Source organism: Symphalangus syndactylus, chromosome X (genome assembly GCF_028878055.3).
Source record: "Symphalangus syndactylus isolate Jambi chromosome X, NHGRI_mSymSyn1-v2.1_pri, whole genome shotgun sequence".
Taxonomy (NCBI): Eukaryota; Metazoa; Chordata; class Mammalia; order Primates; family Hylobatidae; genus Symphalangus; species Symphalangus syndactylus.
In genome coordinates, this window is record NC_072447.2 from 26,982,460 (window position 1) to 27,005,904 (window position 23,445).

Here is a 23,445-nt window from a genome sequence, read left to right on the forward strand (position 1 = left end):
GATTGGTCTAGGAGATGCCCAGGAGCTTTGGGCCTCACAGTGCAGGGTGTGGAGAGCAGACCTGGCCACCAAGGACCAGTTTCTGGGCTTGGGCAGAAGCCAATCATCTGGCTACTTTACAAGCAGATGGAGCTTCTGCCTCTCAGTAACCTTCCTGCCCTGGTGTCAATTCCATTTTCATCTTTTATGGTACTGGTTGTGTGGAGAAAACTGAAGGCTCATTTGGTGTAAGTAAGTCACTCCTTTTTATGAGTTTGCTTGACATAGATACTAGACTGTATGTGTGTATATATACATATAAACATGCATATGTATATAAAAAATATATATATATATCATATATACATGATACACACACACACACACACATATATATTTATATATACATACAAGCATGCTTTACAAGGCCAATTGACTGGTCTACAATTGGCTGACACTTGGTGGCCTAGAAGCCAGGGTATGTGAGTCTCACTTTTCTAGAAAGCTGACAAACTCTCCAGTTCCAAGGATCCTTGCTCAGTCAACCGCTGGAAGTCATTTTTACTTCGTTTTTTTTCTTTTTTTTTTTTTTTTGAGACGGAGTCTCGCTCTGTCGCCCAGGCTGGAGTGCAGTGGCGCCATCTCGGCTCACTGCAAGCTCCGCCTCCCAGGTTCACGCCATTCTCCTGCCTCAGCCTCTCCGAGTAGCTGGGACTACAGGTGCCCGCCACCACGCCCGGCTAATTTTTTGTATTTTTAGTAGAGACGGGGTTTCACCATGGTCTCGATCTCCTGACCTCGTGATCCGCCCGCCTCGGCCTCCCAAAGTGCTGGGATTACAAGCATGAGCCACCGCGCCCGGCCTTTTTTTTACACTTGATCTTAGCCAAAAGGCCGAGAAGCGATTCGGCCTTTTTTTTTTTTTTTTTTTTAGACAAAGTCTCATTCTGTCACTCAGGCTAGAGTGCAGCCGCACCATCATGGCTCACTGCAATCTCCACCTCCCGGGCTCAAGCGATCCTCCCACCTCAGCCACCTGACTAACTGGGACTACAGGTGCACACCACCATGCCTGGCTAATTTTTGTATTTTTTTAGAGACAAGGTTTTGCCATGTTGCTCGGGTTGGTCTCAAACACCTGAGCACAAGTGATCCTCCTGCCCTGGCCTCTACAAAGTGCTGGAATTACAAGTGTGAGCCACTGCACTCGATGCATTCTTACTTACTTTCTTTACTTTATTTCCAAGCAAATGTTTGGAGGGAAACCAAGAGACTTGGATGCAGCCAGCCGAGGCCTTTAGGTGTACAATCACAAACGTTTTTGGTTTGCCCATGAAGGCCCAGGCTGCACTCTCTGATGTCATAGGAATCACTTCTCAAACCATGCATCAGGTCTTGAATTCCCTTAGGGTGTGATCTTTAGAGGTCCATCTAGGCATACCCACCCAAGCCGTTCTTTGACTGCTGACAGGCCTTCCTTCATAACAAGGTGTTCCACGGTCCATTTATAGATGGATGTCATCTCTGCCCACCCTGCTGCCAATTTGGTTTTCTCCCACTCCTGGGGTGTAAGGCAAGATGAAACACATCACATCCCATTCTAAACTTTTCCTGTGGCCAGGGGTCAGCAAACTTTTTCTGTAAAGGGCCAGATGGCAAATATCTTAGGTTTTACAGGCCAAGAAGCAAATTTGGCATATTATGTAGGTACTTATATAGTAAAATAAAAATCTCCACAATTATTTAATTGATGAAACTCAAAATGTAATAATAATCATCAAAGGCAGTTTTTTGTAGTATAGGTTTAATAATGAGAAGAATGGAATCATTTTTGGAGGTGATAACATTCTGCTTAGTTGGAATTTAAAGTTAGTGTTCTTTATCATCAAATCCATTGCCAATGTTCATCTAAAAGTGTTTTCACTTCTGGGCCAGATTTGGTTCAAAGGCTGCAGTTTGCTGACCTCTGCTCTTGGTTACGCCTTTTGAGGCCCTTGCTCTGCGAGCATAAAATTGAATCCATTTATCAGACTAAATCGGGAAGATTAAATTTTCCAGCCTCACGAATGCTCAGCCATTGACTCACTCATTCATACAATGAACATTCATTGAGCTTATACTACACGCCAGGTGCTGGGGGAGGCATGGGGCTCCCAGGAGAAAGATGCTTGCTTTGTGGCCACAGCCCAGTGGGAGGGAGACCCATACCTACTGGTGCTATCTCAGAAACTTGTGGAACAAAGATGAAGCAATGTTCACGTTATTCGCCTACATCTGTGAATTACACAAGGAAGACGAGTTTGAGAAATCCTAAGTTCAGTACAAATTTATGGTAACTTTTTTAAAAAAGAATACACTGAGGTTTTCTTAGTGAATGGAATAATGTTCCCTTTTTCTCCCCTGTACACACAAATACACAAAAACTAACAAAAAATACGCTGTATGTGTCTGATTTCGGTTGCATTTAAATCATTTTATAAATGACTTTTTCCCACAACTTCAGTTTCAAAGTTTTAAAGCACAGTCAATTAATGATTTGGCAACAGCTAAGAAATCACAAGTTCCCTTCTTTTCATGTAAACTTCTGTAAAACACACGCTAGGTTCTGCTGACGGTAAACAGACCCATTTCAGGAAGTTAGCCAGTTTCTCTTCTCGGCCACCTCCTGCATAGAGGGTACCATTCTGCACTGCTGCAAGTTACAGAATGAAAAATTAGAACAACAGAAACGTGGTAAGCCACTTCTATTTCTTTAGCAAAGCTTTCCAACAGAATATGGGGTTTCTGACCCAGAAATCTGGGTTGGCAGCAAATGGTGTGAGCCAAGAAAGTAATAAATGGGCAAATAAGGATAAAAATTAAAGCAGGTAAAGTGGCTTGCTATGATCTTTAATTTGTGCACACGTTAGTATAAAGGAATTAGAGAGTAAATTTTGAAAATCAAATGCAGTGATGATCTTATTAATTTGAACAGGAAAATAAGAAAATTTCAAGTTAGAAATTGAACTGGAAATATTACTTACTGGCCCTACCAGAGACAATATCCTCTTCCAGAACAACGGGGTTGGAAGAGAAGGTGAGGGAAATATTTTTCCTTTGCTATTTCTGTAGAAAAGGACAAACTCTCTTCCTTCACATACATAGGTCAATTGCTAGAGCCTAGTGAAGCCTGAGCTTAACCTACTGTTGGAAGCTTAAAGTTCAACATTAATTGCTACTTTTCTTGGTCAGAGTTTTAAATAATTAGGTTGGTACAAAAAACTGTGATTACTTTTCCACCAACCTAATAACATGCTACAATTTCTGTAATTATTACTTTACACTGTCTAGACATAGCAGGTGGTCCGTTTTTGTTATTGTCAAGAACTGTCAGACTAAAAACGAACTTTACACTTCTTTTTAAATGATACATTTTCTAGAAAATTCAATGAGGTTTAAGAACAATTGAAAAGTCTGATTTCAAGACAGTCTCATCCAAAATGTACTATATATTTTTCCCTAAAGTCCTTGGAGTTAATTTTGACAATTTAAAGTGCATTTAAGTCTTTTTAAGTTAATGGGTTTTTTGTTTTGTTTTGTTTTGTGTTTTGTTTTTTTGAGATGGAGTCTCGCTCTGTCACCCAGGTTGGAGTGCAGTGGCACGATCTCAGCTCACTGCAACCTCCGCCTCCCGGGTTCAAGCGATTCTCCTGCCTCAACCTCCCAAGTAGCTGGGACTACAGGTGTGTGCCACCACGCCTGGCTAATTTTTGTATTTTTAGTAGAGATGGGCTTTCTCCATGTTGGCCAGGCTGGTCTCGAACTCCTGACCTCAGGTGATCCGCCTGTCTCAGCCTCCCAAAGTGCTGGGATTACAGGCATGAGCCATCGCGCCTGGCCTGAAGTTAATTTTTATACCCACCTAATGTTCATTATGGATCTTGAAGGTAAATCAATTCTGCACTAAAATTTTACGATGCTTTACAAAATGACTGTAGGTGGCCCATATGGAATTCGGTCAACTGGGCCAATGACACATACGGGATTGCAGTTGAAATTATCCAATTTCTACTTGATATTTGTAAGCTGCTGTGATAGCCAGTATAATTGTACTACAAGAATGTGGTAAATAGCCGGGGCCTGGTGGCTCATGCCTATAATCCCAGCACTTTGGGAAGCCGAGGTGGGCGGATCACTTGAGGTCAGTAGGTAGAGACCAGCCCGGTCAACACGGCAAAACCTCGTCTCTACTAAAAATACAAAAATTAGCCAGGTGTGGTGGTGCACACCTGTAGTCCCAGCTACTCAGGAGGCTGAGGCAGGAGAATAACTTGAACCCAGGAGGTGGAGGTTGCAGTGAGCAAAGATCACACCATTGCACTCCAGCCTGGGCAACAGAGTGAGACTCTGTTTCAAAACAACAACAACAGACTGGTAGATAGAGTAATAATAAAATCAAATTAAACTTGCAAAAAATGGCCACTTTGCTCCCACTGGTGGCCAATGGAGGTCAAGGACCCGGCTGACCTCCTGCCTAAAGGCAGAGGTGGTTAGCCTTGGCAATGGACTCATATCAGAGCGGGAGCTGTCAAAACTCCTGCTGCCCAGACTGAACCCCAGATCAATGAAACCAAAATCTCTGGATATGGGGCTTGGCATTTGTAGCTTTTAGAATTCCTAAGTATCTCTACTGTGCAGCCAAAGTTAAGAATCAGTGCCTCAGAACATCAACAGTTTTTTGGTCCTTTTGTTAAAAAGCACAGTCCCTTTTTTTAGGTGGCTAGAAATGCTCCAGGAAGAGCTGAAATATATTTACTAGCCACCTTGGTTTGATTTTAGAAAGCAAAATAGAAGTTCTAAGTATACTTTCTCTGAAAAGCTGAGACTGCAGATAAGAGTGAGGGAAGCTGATGGAGTTCATTCTCCTCTTTCAATCACTGCTTCTCATCCTTTCATTATAATAATCTAAGAACCTCAGAGTTTATGAAAGAGAGAGCAGTCTTATGGAAGACACCAGACTTACAGAATATTAGGGTGTGTTTCACAGGGAAGGATGTCATTACCCACGGTTAGTCTTTGAAACGCAGTTGGACATTATTTGTAAGTGCATCATAGTGTCGCCTCCAGGATCCATTGAGGGGAACATCATTCCAATGCAACATCTCTGAGTTCAACTGGGTTATTAAATGGGGTTGAGGGATTTGTTATTTTTAAATTAGTAGCCCCAATTTATGACTACTCAAGACCATAAGACAAGCCTGTCCAACCTTCGGCCTGCGGGCTGCATGTGGCCGAGGACAGCTTTGAATGCAGCCCGAGACAAATTCATAAACTTTCTGAAAATATTACGCGTTTTTTTTTTTGTTTTTTTTTTAGCCCATCAGCTATTGTTAGTGTTAGTGTATTTTATGTGTGGCCCAAGACAATTCTTCTTCTTCCAGTGTGGCCCAGAGAAGCCGAAAGATTGGACACCCCTGCTATAAGACACAGTAATTTAAATGCATAACCTGTGGTTCTGGATTGGCATCAGCAGATACAGGCTGTGTTGATTTTGCAGAAAGTTACGAAGAGCTGCTAGTTGGTGTGTATGTCTAAAATCAGTAGACTTCCTGTGGTTCTAAGGAATGACAAATAATCTGGAAGTTCTCTGTGGTAGCCTGCTCAGTGCAGAAAGGGAACACGGAAAATCCGCCACCAGCATTTGAGTCTTGGAGGTTCCACATAGGACTGTCAGGTCTCTGCTGATCATTGAAACCAGATCATGGCCAACTAGCCCCTTGGCTTCAGCCCTCCTAATTCGTTAACTACTCAGGTAAATCTAGGGTCACTTTCAACTCTACCACCTACCTTGAAAACATTCATCTCTCTGAGCCTCAGGTCCCATGTCTGTAAAGCAGGGGCCTCATGGACTTCATTGATTTGGGTTTGTTTTTTTTTTTTTTTTGAGGATTAAACAAATGCTCCCTACCCTATTTCCCAGCATCCAATAACATAGTTTTTCATATTTTTGTGTATGTTAAGTCAGGATCCATCTCTTTACTGATAAGTGCACTTAATGTGGTCATGTTTTCTTTTGTCTTCCAAACCTGTTAGTGAATCCATTGAATTTGGGATGGGTAAAATAAAGTATCTATTATTAATTGTAAATTTCATCTAAAGTGACAAATCCTACCTGCATAACCATTTCTTAATTTCCTTTCATCACGTATCAGTGGTCAACATTGTTAACTGCGAATGAATCAGAATCCATCAAAAATTAGAACTATTTCCAGTCTGGCAAAAATTCAGCTCTGGTTGAATCCAAACATTGTGCTGAAGCAGCTAAGTCATTCAATTGAGGAGATTAATTACATGTTATAATCAATACGTTCTCTTGACACTTCAGTGTTAGGGAACATCGGCAAGACCCATCCCAGGAGAGCTTGAAGGAAGCCTTTGAAAGGGAGAATGAAGGAGCATCTTTGCAAAATAGCTCCTGCAGCCTGGGAAAGGAGACTAAAAAGGTAAAAAGCTGTTAATTCCAGGAAGACAGCTTTACGCCCCTCCCAGACCACCTGCACTGCACATTACGTGGAATTTATTTTAGTCTCACATGGCAGCGTGCCCTCACATCTGGTCTCCGCCCTGGCTGCAGGCCTCCCCTTCAGGCAAATTCTGGGTGTGGCCTGTCTGCTCATTGCAACTCCCAGGGAATGAGTTTTCAGCGAAGGCAGACTTTCTGAGCTGTTCTTCAAACTGCGCTGGTCTTTTAAAAATGTGTTTGGTGGCCATCAGCTTCCAATTTCAGAAGAAAGATTTGGGTGAGGACCGAGAGAGGTTGTTGTTGTTGTGCTGTCTGTTTCCTTCAAAATCTGCAGAAGAAAATTGGCAGGTTATGTACTGTGGACCTAACCAAAGAACAAATGGTGCATGGAAAATAGAAAAACTGTTGTGAAATTGCTTCCTCATTAACAATAACTGTATTTGGCAGGGAGAGGAGAAGTTGGGCAGATTTTTTTTTCTTTTTTTTTTTTTTCATGATTCATACGTTTTCTTTAAAGAAGTGGGTTTTGGTTTTCACTGGGTGCTCCAAGACAACCCCAGTGAAAGATCTGGACCACAAAGACCCAGTCATCCTCATCAGGGTGTTCATTGCAGCAAGCTCAAGGGCATGCCAGGCAAAGGCCTTTTTTCTGGCTGCTTGAACTTGTCTCAGCAGAGGATTTCACAGAACAACTGTCATTTACCTGTTCTCTGTTCTTACTTGATTCGTTTCCCAGAACTGCTGAAACAAAGTACCACAAACTTGGTGGATCAAAACAGCAGAAATATATTCTCTCACAGTTCTGGAAACCACAAGTCAGAAATCAATGTGTTGTTGGCAGGGTTGGTTCCTTCTTAAGGGGCTAAAGGGAAAATCTGTTTCATGCCCCTCTCCCAGCTTCTGGTGGTAGCTAGCAATTCTTGATGTTCTCTGGCTTGCCGCTGCATCTCTCTAGCCTTCACCTCTCTCCTCATGTGGGTGGCCTTCTTTCCTGTGTGTCTATTTCCAAATTCCCCTTTTCTTATAAGGAGACCAGTTATTGGATCAGGGCCCACCTTAATTCAGTAGCATCCCATTTTAACTTGATGACATCGGCAAAGTTCAAATAAGGTTGTATTCACGGGTACCAGGGGTTAGAACTTCAAGTTATCTATTAGGGGACACAATTCAACCTAAACACTGCCCTTTTTTGATTCTCTATTCTGCCACTTCTACTCAATCCAGGTTCTTCACTTCATCAGCGCCCAATCTAATACTTATCTTATTTCTAGTAAGCGTCTCTTCCTTATCTTAACTGGTCCCTGGGGCCTGGCCTGAGCCCCATTATACCATCAGCTGTTGACATCAAGGGTGGACTTCTCTTTCAGCACAGAAGGCACAGGGCTGTAGGCTTCAGCCTTCTCTGCTTTGCTCTGCCCCATCTATTGTTCATCCACCTCCTTTCCATTTTCCTAAACTTTGTAGACAATTCTTGTCAGCTGTTGTCTCCTCCTACACTTTCTTTGATCTTATAGGATTCTATTCTTTTACCATGGCTTTAATGGGAGCACCCGATTGTTAGGTTCAACCACCAGAAGTTGGTTGTGCTCTCTCACTCTCTCTTTCTTTCTCTCTCTCTCTTTCTATTTGCATAGTGGTATTTTTTTTCCCTCTATTTTATTTGCAGAATTGCCATTTCTCTAAGTTATTGTAGAGTTGCTGTTTCTCTATTTTATTTGCATATTTCTCTTCTGCCAGGCTGGATTGTTTCTATTGATTGGTTCTGCTGTAATGAGGGTGACTTCTCGTTAGTATCCTCACTTCATCTGGGACAAGATGCCCTTTGATACCCTTTTGGAGCCACAACTTTTGGTAGTCAGAGGCATGGGTGTGGCTGAAAGGAAGAACTTGGCTCAGAAGGTGCAGCTCTTGCTGGGCCTTTGGTCTCTGCTCTGTCTTCTGAGATCAGTGGCTGCTGGGAGCTGGGGTTGCCCCATGCCTGGCATGGTCACACAGCACTCCTATGGACTTGAGCAGAGCACCCTGCACAGTGAGCATTAGCAATCCATTCAAACTCTGTGCAGTCCTGCACGGAATATAGAAGGTGGAGCAATGAGAGTCTCCCCAACTTCTCTGCAAGCAACCTGCTCACCATTTCTTGCCCTTCCCATTTATGTACTTTTCAAAATCAGGTTATTTGGAATTTGTCGACTCATGTTTCTTACTTCAGTACTTTTTTGGGAGGGCAGCATTACAAACCTCAAACTCTTAACTAAAAAATGTCTTTTGGAATGTTCTGGCCATTTTCATGGCCCATAATTTGCTTTAAGCTGCTTTAGACCCTCCCGGAGGCTATTTTCATCCAGAAAGAACAGAGCAGAGCTCAAAAGACTCCAGTTTTGGTCTCTAGCGGCCCCTAGAGGATTTCCCCCTCAATTGTTCTCTGCCTTGTATGAAATAGAATTGGATTTGAAATCGGATGTTGAGGCCTTACCTCCAGGCTAGTGAGGCCACACAAGATGGATCCGGCCCTCTGGACCCACCCAAGTGTCCACCTAAACATGAGTTACCAACTAACAGTGTTTTGTTTAGCATGCAAAGGGAATGGTCTGGAATCTGGCCTTGCCCTGACATATTCTCCTTGGGCCTTTTGAAAAAAATAATTTGTGTTAATCTGTAGTTAAAAATTGTAATAAGGACCTGACAAACACTACCTCAGTCAGATGATCAAGGTACACATAAATAGTGAAAGTCGTGTTGATAGCATGCACCCTTCATATGATATGGCTAGAATGGCCTTGCACTTCTGTGATCTTCCTCCCCTAGACCCATCAGCTCGGTCTAATCATAACAAAAGCATCAGATAAGTCCCCATCCAGGGACATTCTACATAACCATTTCCCTTCCCAGTTATATTTTTCTCCACAATACTTTCCACCATCTAACATTCTATCTTTCAAAATGGGCAAGTATTTTAGCCTGGTTTGTTCATTGTTTTATCTGCAACTCAAATACAGTTCCTGAAATAAAATATCTGCCTAATAAATATTTAATGAATGAATGAATATAGAATTGCCTTATCCGTTTAATTGCCACATGGTATTTCATTGTGTGAACATAACATCATTTATTTACCCAGACTACTACTCACAGGCATTTAGATTATTTCCGGCCTTTTGCTATTGCTAACAGCCCTTGCAATGAACATCCTTGTATACAGACATTTGCATATATGAGGGTGTGTCTTTAGGATCTACTTCTAGAATTGAAATTGCTGACTCCAAGTATATGTTTCCAATTGTGATAGATATTACACATTACCCTCCATCTTAGAGGTGGTGTTAATTTAGATTCCTACCAGCAAAATTTAAGAGTATTTGTTTCCCCATATCCTCAACTGCCTAATAGAATCAGTGAAAAATGGTATGACAGTGTAATTTTTGAGTGAGGTTGAGTATCTTTTCCTATGCTTTAAGAGCAATTTATGTTACCTTTTTATGTGAACTGTTAATATATTTTTTCAATTTTTCTATTGGGTTATTTGTCTTTTCATTAATGCATATACCTATTACATATTTATACCAAGTGTGTATTAAATACTAACATATTGATGAAACAGAGCAGAAAGCCTAGAAATAGATCCAAATAACAGAAGAGTTAGTGATACAGGAAGCCTATAAAATCAGTGAGCAAAAGATCATCCAATTAATAACGTTAGGGTAAATGGGTCTCCATTTAGAAAAAAAAAATATGGGTCTACACCTCACATTTTATACCTAAACAATTCCAGTGGGATAAGAAAATGAAATCATAAAAAATTACTAGGAAAAAGATGAGAAAATTGTTCCTAAAACTGAAGTGTGGAAGATCCTTTATGCCTTACACTGCCCTGAGTGATCTCATTCATACCCATGGCTTCAATTGTCATGAATCCCAAATTCATTCCTCTGTCAGAACTCTCCTCTGAGCTTCAGACCCACATACGCAGCTGCCTACTGGACATCTCTACTTGAATATCACAAACTCAACTCAAAAGCAAACCTGTCAAATTTAATTACTAGTAGCCCTACCCTAAACAATCTTCCCGCTCAGTGAATGACGCCCATCCCTCCAGGTGCACAGACCAGGAACCTAGAAGTCACTCTGATTGCATCCCTCTCCGTCACAACCTCTACCTCCCTTTATTCATCCATTGCTATGTCTCTCAAATGTACCTCCCAAATATCTCTTGAACGCATTTTTTCTATCTCTATTGCCACCACCCTAAGTTCAAACTCCCATCATCTCATGACTGAAGTTCTGTGCCCTCTTGCCAGTGAACACTGTAGAATCAATCTAAGCATGGTGCCACCCTGCTTAAAAACCTTCAAAGGCTCGCATCACTTCTCAGATGAAGAGATTGGGGAGATGTTGGTCATAGGACACAAAATTTCAGTTAGGCAGGAGGAAAAAGTTCTATTGAAGAGCTCTATTGTGCAATATGGTGACTATAGTTAATAACGACATATTATACACTTGAAAATCACTAAGAGAGTCCATTTTAAGTGTTCTCACGACCAAAAAATGATAAGTGTATGAGGTAATGCATATGTGAATTAGCTTGACTGAGGCATTCTATATGTATACATATTTCAAAACATCATGTTGTACATCATAAATGCATACACTTTTTAGTTGTCAATTTAATTAATATTTTTTAAACCTACTCTGGTCTTTTTTTCCTTTTTTGAGACGGGTGGTCTCTGTCCGCCATGCTAGAGTGCAGTGCGCAATCATGGCTCACTGCAGCCTCCACCTCCCAGGCTCAGGCGATCCTCCAGTCTCAGCCTCCCAAGTAGCTGGGACCACAAGCATGCGCCACCATGCCCTGCTATTTGTTTTTGTATTTTTTGTAGAGATGGGATCTCGCCACATGGCCCAGTCTTGTGTCCAACTCCTGAGCTCCAGTGATCCACCTGCCTCAGCTTCCCAAACTGCTGGGATTACAGGCGTCAGCCACTGTGCTGGCCCACTCTGGTCTTTACTCAAGTCCCTGGCTTTCTCTCAGTCTCTTAAACTTATGTGCTTAGTAAGATGAGGACTGAAAAATGTCCACTGAACATAGTGACATGGAGATACTGAGAACCTCAACGACATCTCCATTAGCCACTTCCTCTGTGCCATTCCAGTCCACTGGGCCCCATTGTGGCAAGCAGTCCTACCACGGCAAGCAGTCCTACCATGGCAAACATGAAAGCTGATGTGCCTTGTCTTAGACCCACACCATATCTCTCTGAATTCCTGTCCCAGGGCTTCTCTGGAGGTACAGCCTGGGAAACTCACGGGAATAGACACAGGGCCTTTGCACATGCTGCTCCCTTTTCCTGAAAAATTCCTTTGACATCTTGGTCGTGCCTTACACATGCCTACTCAACCTTAGGATTGCAGGTCAGGTTTCACTTCTTTTTTTTTTTTTCTTTTTCTTTTTGAGACGGAGTTTCACTCTTGTTGCCCAGGCTGGAGTGCAGTGGTGTGATCCTGGCTCACCACAACCTCTGCCTCCTGGGTTCAAGCGATTCTCCTGCCTCAGCCTCCTGAGTAGCTGGGATTACAGGCATGCACCACCACACCCAGCTAATTTTGTATTTTTAGTAGAGACAGTGTTTCTCCTTGTTGGCCAGGCTGGTCTCGAACTCCCGACCTCAGGTGATCGGCCCACCTCGGCCTAGGTTCCACTTCTTTATAGAAGTCTTCCCCAGTTGCCATGACCAGGCCAAAGTCCCCTCTGGTTAGGCTCTTACAGTGTCATGCACTTCTTTTTTATCACAGTGTAAACCTTGTAATGTTGTGTTTAAGTCATATCTGTTGTACCCATGAGACTGGGAGCCAATTCATATATTGTGAGTGTAATCAAACAGACTTCCCAGGCTACCCACTAGCTAATCAAGGCAGGGATGAGTCCGGAAAGTGACTTTGAAATCTAGCAATGTTGGGACTTGGAAATCACACAGGCTGAGATCTGCTCAGGTGCCTGAACAAATATAGCATTGCCTGTGGCGTCTTCCCCAAAGTGCCTTGCATGTCTGAGCCCCGTTGCCCCTTCCTTTGGTGTGCCTGTGTCTCCCAGTAAGATGTGAAGCCTGGAGGCCTGTGGCTGCCTCTGCAGGAGCTCCATGTTTTCAAGCCATAAATCATCTTAGAATCCATAGCGTCTAGTTTTCTATTACTGCAGAACAAATCGCTCCCAAATGTAGAGGCTTCAAAGAATGCCCATTGATTGGCCTTAATTTCTGTAAGTTAGAATCTGGGCAGGTTTGCCTGAGTTCTCCATTCCAAGTCTCATAAAGCCAAACTGCGCTCTCATCTGGAGGATCTGAGTAAAAATTTGTTTCCAGGTTCATCCAGATTGTCAGGTGATTTCAGTTCCTTGCAGTTGTTGTTCGTCTCACCACCCCACCACCACCCCGAAAACCTCATTTCCTTGCTAGCTGCCTGCAGAGAGCCACTCTCAGCTTCCACAGGCTGCCTGCATTCTTTGTTGTGGGGCCCCTAACCTCTTCATGCCAGAAATAGTGCATCCAATTCTTCTCATGCATCCTACCCCTCTGACTTTTCCTTCTGCCGATAACCAGACAAAACGTTTCGCCTTCAAACGCTTGTATGATTAGATTAAGCCCATCCAGATAAATTCCCATATGCCATATAATATAATGTCATCACAGCAGTAATACCCGGGACAAAATTCATGGGGGTCATCTTAAAATTCTGCCTACCACACCAGGTATAGTAGAGCCTTGTTTTAGTGCAAGTTGAACATTAAGCAGCAACATCACGATAGTGTTGCATTTGAAAATAACTACTAGCAACTGAACATGTCTGGGAGTTCTGCTCCACTTTAATTTCCATCTCAAAAGGAGCTGGCTTGTCCTTGGCTGTTACAAATGTGCAATAATTATTGAGCCTCAGAATAATCAATGTCCACATAAAAATTTTTTATAACATAGTGAGGGTGTGACATATAAAGGTGTTAGTTCACCGGCCCTAAATTTTAGGAGAATTTTAAAAAAGCCACTTATCTGGTTTAACCCATAATAAAGACATGAGTTGGGCTTTAGCGAAAAATCTAGGCTGGTTTCTGTGTTCAGTGAAAGATGATTTTTGAGAGTTCTCTTAATTACAACCCTTGATCAAACCTATCACATTAATCTGTTTATTGCATTGTATGGTTACCAAAAGTGATATATTCAGCTCTCTATTTATTAAGAAACAGTTACAGAAAGTGAGGCACTCTCCTGTGTTACTGAGGGCGCATAAAAATATAAAGCACCATGTGTCTTCCCTAGAGAAGTTTCAAAATTAGCAAGCAAATAGCTATTAATGCTAATGTTCATGTGATAGGGAACATATGAGTAGTAATTATTCCACAAACAATTTTTTGAGTGCTGTTTACATTTGAGGCACTGTTTAGGCACAAGGATTTCAAAAGGAGATTGTGTAGCATGATGGCTTAGTTGTTAAAAATATGATTTTGGAATCAGATTGGCTCAAGTCCCAGTGCTACAACATACCATCCTTCAAAAAGGTACTTAAGTCTCTGAGTTTGTTTTTTCATCTGCAAATTATACATAATAATAGGACCTACTGCATCATGTTCTTATGAGCATTAATGTGGGTGATGAAATGTTTATGAAGCACTTAGCACAATACCTGACATTTTGTTTGTTATTATTATCAACATAAGGTGCCCACTTTCCAGTCATGCAAGAAGAAAACATAATATATGTCACCATAGAAGTATAGAACAATTGTGGGAAATACCAGTAAGAGAGATATAGTTGTATAAATAAGGTAAAGATGACTGCCTAGAAGATCTAGGATGATATCATATTAGAAGTTGCATCTGAACTCTCCTTGGGGGCTGGCCAAAGTTTCATCAAGTGTCATGTCAGTAGGTTGGTGCTATAAATATATAGCTTGCAAAGCTATAGACTTACTATAAACCAAAGCTGTGGATCAGCTTAGACTCATTATGATGGTGGAGTATCTTGATTAATGGCCTCTGCAGAAGCTTCCCAGGTCTTCTCATCATCATCATCTCAGATAGCTTCATCTTCAACTTCCTTTTTTTGTTGTTGTTTCTGAGACAGGGTCTCACCCTGCCATCCAGGATGGAGTGCAGTGGCACAATCATGGCTCACTTCAGCCTCGACCTCAGGGGCTCAAGCCATCCTCCCATTTCAGCCTCCCAAGTAGTTGGGACTACAGGCATGCACCACTACGCCCGGCTGATTTTTTAATTTTTTGTAGAGTCAGAGTCTCCCTATGCTGCCCAGTCTAGTCTCAAACTCCTGGGCTCAAACCATCTTTCCACCTCGGCCTCCCAAAATGTTGGGATTACAGGTGTGAGCCACCACACCCAGCCCATCTTCAACTTCTTTTAGCACCATGAAGCTGAACATAGTAAAAAAGTAAAATCATTCTGGACCTAATCTGATGCAATTTATTTAATTGTTAAGTGAATGCACACATTAAAATTCATATAAGTATGGTGCAGCACTGCTAATTTATTTACAAAACACCTGGCAAATACTGCTACTCTAATACTGTGCTTGCACTTTTGATTTTCCTTAGGAAAACATGTTCCTTCAGTCGTCAATGCTGACCTGCCTTTTCCTGCTAATATCTGGTTCCTGTGAGTTATGCACTGAAGAAAATTTTTATAGAAGCTATCCTTGTGATGAGAAAAACCAAAATGACTCAGTTATTGCAGAGTGCAGCAATCGTCGACTACAGGAAGTTCCCCAAACGGTGGGCAAATATGTGACAGAACTAGACCTGTCTGATAATTTCATCACACATATAACGAATGAATCATTTCAAGGGCTGCAAAATCTCACTAAAATCAATCTAAACCACAACCCCAATGTACAGCACCAGAACGGAAATCCTGGTATACAATCAAATGGCTTGAATATCACAGACGGGGCATTCCTCAACCTAAAAAACCTAAGGGAGTTACTGCTTGAAGACAACCAGTTACCCCAAATACCCTCTGGTTTGCCAGAGTCTTTGACAGAACTTAGTCTAATTCAAAACAATATATACAACATAACTAAAGAGGGCATCTCAAGACTTATAAACTTGAAAAATCTCTATTTGGCCTGGAACTGCTATTTTAACAAAGTTTGCGAGAAAACTAACATAGAAGATGGAGTATTTGAAACGCTGACAAATTTGGAGTTGCTATCACTGTCTTTCAATTCTCTCTCACATGTGCCACCCAAACTGCCAAGCTCCCTACGCAAACTTTATCTGAGCAACACCCAGATCAAATACGTTGGTGAAGAAGATTTCAAGGGATTGATAAATTTAACATTACTAGATTTAAGTGGGAACTGTCCGAGGTGCTTCAATGCCCCATTTCCATGCGTGCCTTGTGATGGTGGTGCTTCAATTAATATAGATCGTTTTGCTTTTCAAAACTTGACCCAACTTCGATACCTAAACCTCTCTAGCACTTCCCTCAGGAAGATTAATGCTGCCTGGTTTAAAAATATGCCTCATCTGAAGGTGCTGGATCTTGAATTCAACTATTTAGTGGGAGAAATAGCCTCTGGGGCATTTTTAACGATGCTGCCCCGCTTAGAAATACTTGACTTGTCTTTTAACTATATAAAGGGGAGTTATCCGCAGCATATTAATATTTCCAAAAACTTCTCTAAACTTTTGTCTCTACGGGCATTGCATTTAAGAGGTTATGTGTTCCAGGAACTCAGAGAACAAGATTTCCAGCCCCTGATGCAGCTTCCAAACTTATCAACTATCAACTTGGGTATTAATTTTATTAAGCAAATCGATTTCAAACTTTTCCAAAATTTCTCCAATCTGGAAATCATTTACTTGTCAGAAAACAGAATATCACCACTGGTAAAAGATACCAGGCAGAGTTATGCAAATAGTTCCTCTTTTCAACGTCATATCCTGAAACGACGATCAACAGATTTTGAGTTTGACCCACATTCGAACTTTTACCATTTCACCCGTCCTTTAATAAAGCCACAATGTGCTGCTTATGGAAAAGCCTTAGATTTAAGCCTCAACAGTATTTTCTTCATTGGGCCAAACCAATTTGAAAATCTTCCAGACATTGCCTGTTTAAATCTGTCTGCAAATAGCAATGCTCAAGTGTTAAGTGGAACTGAATTTTCAGCCATTCCTCACGTCAAATATTTGGATTTGACAAACAATAGACTAGACTTTGATAATGCTAGTGCTCTTACTGAATTGTCCGACTTGGAAGTTCTAGATCTCAGCTATAATTCACACTATTTCAGAATAGCAGGGGTAACACATCATCTAGAATTTATTCAAAATTTTACAAATCTAAAAGTTTTAAACTTGAGCCACAACAACATTTATACTTTAACAGATAAGTATAACCTGGAAAGCAAGTCCCTGGTAGAATTAGTTTTCAGTGGCAACCGCCTTGACATTTTGTGGAATGATGATGATAACAGGTATATCTCCATTTTCAAAGGCCTCACGAATCTGACACGTCTGGATTTATCCCTTAATAGGCTCAAGCACATCCCAAATGAAGCATTCCTTAATTTGCCAGCGAGTCTCACTGAACTACATATAAATGATAATATGTTAAAGTTTTTCAACTGGACATTACTCCAGCAGTTTCCTCGTCTCGACTTGCTTGACTTACGTGGAAATAAACTATTCTTTTTAACTGATAGCCTATCTGACTTTACATCTTCCCTTCGGACACTGCTGCTGAGTCATAACAGGATTTCCCGCCTACCCTCTGGCTTTCTTTCTGAAGTCAGTAGTCTGGTGCACCTCGATTTAAGTTCCAATCTGCTAAAAACAATCAACAAATCCACACTTGAAACTAAGACCACCACCAAATTATTTAAGTTGGAACTACACGGAAACCCCTTTGAATGCACCTGTGACATTGGAGATTTCCGAAGATGGATGGATGAACATCTGAACGTCAGAATTCCCAGACTGGTAGATGTCATTTGTGCCAGTCCTGGGGATCAAAGAGGGAAGAGTATTGTGAGTCTGGAGCTAACAACTTGTGTTTCAGATGTCACTGCAGTGATATTATTTTTCTTCACGTTCTTTATCACAACCATGGTTATGTTGGCTGCCCTGGCTCACCATTTGTTTTACTGGGATGTTTGGTTTATATATAATGTGTGTTTAGCTAAGGTAAAAGGCTACAGGTCTCTTTCCACATCCCAAACTTTCTATGATGCTTACATTTCTTATGACACCAAAGATGCCTCTGTTACTGACTGGGTGATAAATGAGCTGCGCTACCACCTTGAAGAGAGCCGAGACAAAAACGTTCTCCTTTGTCTAGAGGAGAGGGATTGGGACCCAGGATTGGCCATCATTGACAACCTCATGCAAAGCATCAACCAAAGCAAGAAAACAGTATTTGTTTTAACCAAAAAATATGCAAAAAGCTGGAACTTTAAAACAGCTTTTTACTTGGCTTTGCAGAGGCTAATGGATGAGAACATGGATGTGATTATATTTATCCTGCTGGAGCCAGTGTTACAGCATTCTCAGTATTTGAGGCTTCGGCAGCGGATCTGTAAGAGCTCCATCCTCCAGTGGCCTGACAACCCGAAGGCAGAAGGCTTGTTTTGGCAAACTCTGAGAAATGTGGTCTTAACTGAAAATGATTCACGGTATAACAATATGTATGTTGATTCCATTAAGCAATACTAACTGACGTTAAGGCATGGTTTCGCGCCATAATAAAGATGCAAAGGAATGACATTTCTGTCATAGTTATCTACTGCTATGTAACAAATTATCCCAAAACTTAGTGGTTTAAAACAACACATTTGCTAGTCCACAGTTTTCGAGGGTCAGGAGTCCAGGCACAGCATAACTGGGTCCTCTGCTCAGGGTGTCTCAGAGGCTGCAATGTAGGTATTCACCAGAGACATAGGCATCTCTGGGGTCACACTCATGTGGTTGTTTTCTGGATTCAATTCCTCCTGGGCTATTGGCCAAAGGCTATACTCGTGTGAGCCTCTCCCACAAGGCAGCTTGCTTCATCAGAGCTAGCAAAAAAGAGAGGTTGCTAGCAAGATGAAGTCACAATCTTTTGTAATCGAATCAAAAAAGCGATATCTCATCACTTTGGCCATATTCTATTTGTTAGAAGTAAACCACAGGTCCCACCAGCTCCATGGGAGTGACCACCTCAGTCCAGGGAAAACAGCTGAAGACCAAGATGGTGAGCTCTGATTGCCTCATTTGGTCATCAACTATTTTCCCTTGACTGCTGTCCTGGGATGGCCTGCTATCTTGATCATAGATTGTGAATATCAGGAGGCAGGGATCACTGTGGACCATCTTGGCAGTTGACATAATACATCTTCTTTTCAATATCTAAGAACTTTTGCCACTGTGACTAATGGTCCTAATATTAAGCTGTTGTTTATATTTATCATATATCCATGGCTACATGGTTATATTATGCTGTGGTTGCATTCGGTTTTATTTACAGTTGCTTTTACAAATATTTGCTATAACATTTGACTTCTAAGGTTTAGATGCCATTTAAGAACTGAGATGGAGGCCGGGCGCGGTGGCTCACGCCTATAATCCCAGCACTTTGGGAGGCCGAGGCGGGCGGATCACGAGGTCAGGAGATGGAGACCATCCTGGCTAACACGGTGAAACCCTGTCTCTACTAAAAAAAAATACAAAAAAAAAATTAGCCAAGCACGGTGGCGGGCACCTGTAGTCCCAGCTACTCGGGGGGCTGAGGCAGGAAAAAGGCGTGAACCCGGGAGGCAGAGCTTGCAGTGAGCCGAGATAGCGCCACTGCACTCCGGCCTGGGCAAAAGAGCGAGATTCTGTCTCAAAAAAAAAAAAAAAAACTGAGATGGACAGCTTTTAAAGCATCTTTTACTTCTTAACCATTTTTTTAAACGTATGCAGCTAAATTCGAAGCTTTGGGTCTATATTGTTAATTGCCATTGCTGTAAATCTTAAAATGAATGAAAATGTTTCATTTTACAAGAGGAGTGTATGATAAATACATGGTAGAGAAATTGTTCTTTAATATAAAAGAAATTGCCATATACACTGAATTTTTTGAGAACTCTTTTTAAAAAACTATTTGGTAGAAATCAAAGGGGAAGCAGTTTTCATGAAGCTTTTACTTTAAGATACTTATTAATAGATAAATTCTATCTTGATCCCTACTCAGAAGACATAAAGTCAGAATGCCTGGCTGTTGGTAGCCTTTGTGCAATTCCCCCAAATGAAACAACTTTGGCAACCCTTTCCACTTCTACTGTCCCCTTGGTTCCTCTGCATCAGTCCATAGCATCCTCTATCCAGTATGAATCTTGAGATATCTAATGAAATTTACCTGAGAATAACTAGAAATTATCCAAGCATAAGAAAAGGAAGTCGCTTCAGAATGAAAAGAAGAGAAACCTCCAATACACCATCTTTCCTTTTTAGTTAAATCTTACAGCATGAGTTACTTTTTAATACGTGGTTCTAAGAAACTGACCAAAATAATGCGTCGTAGTGTTATTTAATACACACAAAGTGGAAAGCAGTGCAAGTTTGCCAAGGACAATTTAATTTTGTCACATTGCATCCTGTTTTGTGACCATGATGAGTTTATATGAAGATGTTTATGCTTGTGCTTGTTGAGGTATAGGGACAAATATCTAAAAGCAAGATCAGACGGGTGTGGTATCTCACACCTATAATCCTTGCATTAAAATCTACCTCAATTGTAGGACTACCAGTTGAACCACATGCTTCCCACTGCCCTCAGCAAAGGGCACCTTAGTTAGAGGAAAGCTAGAGCCTTTCTATGGAGGAGGAATTTGTGAGGATTGAGTTTTATCAGCTACCTGGGAGTCAGACCCTGATACATTCTCCTTCACACTCCCAGACCTTTTTCTGCCAAGTGGAGGCTCTCACTCAGAGGAAATCTCCATTCTTTCAATGCAGGTCATTCATACTCAGATATTCTGCACTGTTCAAGCAATAAAAATTGAATGAGCACCTATTATGTACACCAGTTGGCACTGTGTCAAAATGTACTTGTGCAGAGTCCTTGGATCATTGGTGACAAGTCTTCTTCTCCTCTGCATTTTTCTCAAGACCAGGCCTCAGGGTAGCATGTTTTCATGAAGTGAAAGAAGGGAAGGAAGAGTGGGCTTTGGAAAGTGGCAGCTGTGTCATAGCAGTCAGCCTCTGGGTATGTGAAGGACTTTCCAGAGCCCCCCGACCAAAGCCTCCATGCTCCTCCTGGGACTGCCACAGTTCTTGAAACTATCCATACATTCTTCATTTCTATGTGCTAATGGAGCCGATAATTAAGTCATTAACACTTTAGCTATCATTATATAACCGAGTACCCCTATTTTTCTAAGAGTAAGAGAATGAGTTATTTTTAATTTTTTTTTCTTCTTTTCTCTTTCCTCCTTTTCCCCTTTTCCCCACTCCCTAGTTAGATCTTTAAAGATGCAATTGTAACCTTTATCTTCCCTTCACCAGACACTCCCTACAGGGCAAGCTTATGTATATGCTTACTTAAAAGCTCCAGAGCCAGAAATCTCTCCCACTAGGGGACTGCCTCAAGAGACAGCAGTCAATTTACAACCTAAAGCATGCCCACAATAAAACTCTCTCCCACCTGGAGGATATCCTGAGACAATGGTCACTTTGCAACCTAGTTCTGCCTGCAATGGCACCAGCTCAACCACTTGGTACATAAGACACAAAAGCAAGTTGCATAGACCTCACCTGCTCACTCACTTCCCTGCATGCCATTCATGCCAACTCTCCCTTTAAAAGCCCCTGCTTTCTGCCCCAAAGCAAAGTGGTACCCTTAAAGTCAGGAGCCTATACTTCTTCCCCCTAAGCTAATTTTTGGAATAAACGTCATTTTACTGAGAATCTCCATAAACTGTTGGTGGGAATATAAATTAGTAAACCACGATGGAGAACAGTTTGGAGGTTCCTCAAAAAACTAAAAATCGAATTACCATATGACCCAGCAATCTCACTGCTGGGTATATACCCAAAAGAAAGGAAGCAATTATATTGAAGAGATATCTGCACTCCCATGTTTGCTGCAGCACTGTTTACAATAGCTGAGATTTGGAGCAACCTAAGTGTCCATCAACAGATGACTGGATAAAGAAAATGTGGTACACATACACAATGGAGTACCAGTCAGCCATAAAAAGAATGAGATCCTGTCATTTGCAACAACATGGATGGAACTGGAGGTCATTATGTTAAGTGAAATAAGCCAGGCACAGAAAGACAAATATCAAATGCTCTCACTTATTTGTGGGATCTGAAAATCAAAACAATTCAACTCATGGACATAGAGAGTAGAAGGATGGTTACCAGAGGCTGGGAGGGGAAGTGGAAGCTAGGGGAGGTAGGGATGGTTAATGGGCACAAAAAAATTGAAAGAATGAATTAGATCTACTATTTGATAGCACAACAGAGTGACTATAGTAAAAAATAATTGTACTTTTAAAAAATAACTAAAATAGTGTAATTGGACTGTTTGTAACTCAAAGGATAAATGCTTGAGGGGATGGATATCCCATTCTCCATGATGCGATTACCCATTGCATGTATCAAAACATCTCGTGTACCCCCTAAATATATACATCTACTATGTATCTACAAAAACTAAAAATAAAATTTTGTTTAAAAAGTCACTTTCTTTATACCACATCTCACCCTTGTTAATTGGACTCTGCGAGGGGTGAACAACTGAACCTGTGATTCAGTTAAAATTAGATCCTCAGACATCTTCTGTTGAGAAAGATAGGTCTCAAATGATGCAAATCTCTTTTACCTCTCAAGGTTCTAGCCTCTCCTATCACCAATTTAGGTAAGCATATAAAATCATCAGGCCTGGGTTACCTCAACTATCTTCCTCTTTGATCCAAAATGTATACTTAGTGGACAAAGGCTTTTTGAACAACTAATATGTGCTAAGTCTTAAGGTGAGTTCAGAAATGGCCAGGATCCATCAACTCATCAATGGATAAATAAAATGTGATCTATCCATACAATGGAATATTATTCAGCCATAAAATATAATGAAGCACTAATACTATGATGCAACATCGATGAACTTTGAAAACATCATGCTAAGTGAAAGAAGCCAGACACAAAAGATCCTATATTGTACAATTCCACTGATATGAAATGTTCAGAATAGGCAAATGCATAGAGAGAGAGAGTAGGTAAGTAGTTGCCTGAGGCAGTAGAAGGTTGAGGGATTGGGAGAAGATGGGCATGGCTATTCAGGGGTCTGGGATTTCTTGTTGAAGTGATGCAAATGTTCTAAAATTGATTGGAATGATGATTGCACAACTCTGTGAATATACTGACAGCAATATTTCTCTTCCTGGCCCCTTTTTTGGGTGGTTTTTCTGGCATTGCTGTACCATGTCTGAATCTCCTGGCACTTACACTCTTGAAGTCTTCTCTATCAGCTTTCCCAGACCCTCTGCTTTTTTCTTGGAATTGATCAAGATTTGCCAGATCATTGTGTGGCACTGACCTCTGATTGTTGGCTTCTGTAAAGAACCCCAAACTACAGGAATTGGAATGCCTGGTCTGGTCAAAGGAGTGATTCTGGACAAATCACTCCACCTCGCTGAGCATGATTCTTCATCTATAGAGTGGACTGAATGATCTCTAAGTTACTTTGAAATATGACAACTACTCTAGTTTCCTCGAGCTGCCACAAACTGCATGGCTTAAAAAACAGAAGTTTATTGTCTCATAGTTCTGGAAGTTAAAAGTCTGAAATCAAGGTGTCTGCAGGGCCACGCTCCCTCTGAAACCTATAGAGAAAGATCCTTCTTGCCTCTTTTGGCGTCTGGTGTTTGCCAGCAATCCACAGTATTCCTTACCTTGAAGACGCAGGACTCCAGTCTCTGCCTCTGTTGTCACATGGCCAT

General features: G+C 41.4%; 1 protein-coding gene and 1 long non-coding RNA gene across 3 annotated transcripts; one reads left to right on the plus strand and one right to left on the minus strand.

Annotated features, from left to right (window-relative positions):
• Positions 1-2,632: 2,632 nt before the first annotated feature.
• On the plus strand, positions 2,633-18,244 carry TLR8 (toll like receptor 8). Of its 2 annotated transcripts, none has more exons than XM_055267157.2 (2): positions 2,633-2,712; positions 15,071-18,244. In XM_055267157.2, the coding sequence occupies exon 2, from the start codon at positions 15,077-15,079 to the stop codon at positions 18,191-18,193; it is 3,117 nt and encodes a 1,038-aa protein (XP_055123132.1). In that variant the 5' UTR covers positions 2,633-2,712; positions 15,071-15,076; the 3' UTR covers positions 18,194-18,244. The 2 variants fall into 2 exon arrangements, with proteins under 2 accessions (XP_055123132.1, XP_063491020.1); XM_063634950.1 differs by lacking the exon at positions 2,633-2,712 and adding an exon at positions 6,153-6,461.
• LOC129475155 (uncharacterized) lies at positions 6,619-23,445 on the minus strand. Its single transcript, XR_008654765.1, has 3 exons — positions 23,398-23,445; positions 17,398-17,483; positions 6,619-6,809 (listed from the first exon to the last, which is right to left on the minus strand). It is a non-coding gene; the product is annotated as an uncharacterized lncRNA (long non-coding RNA).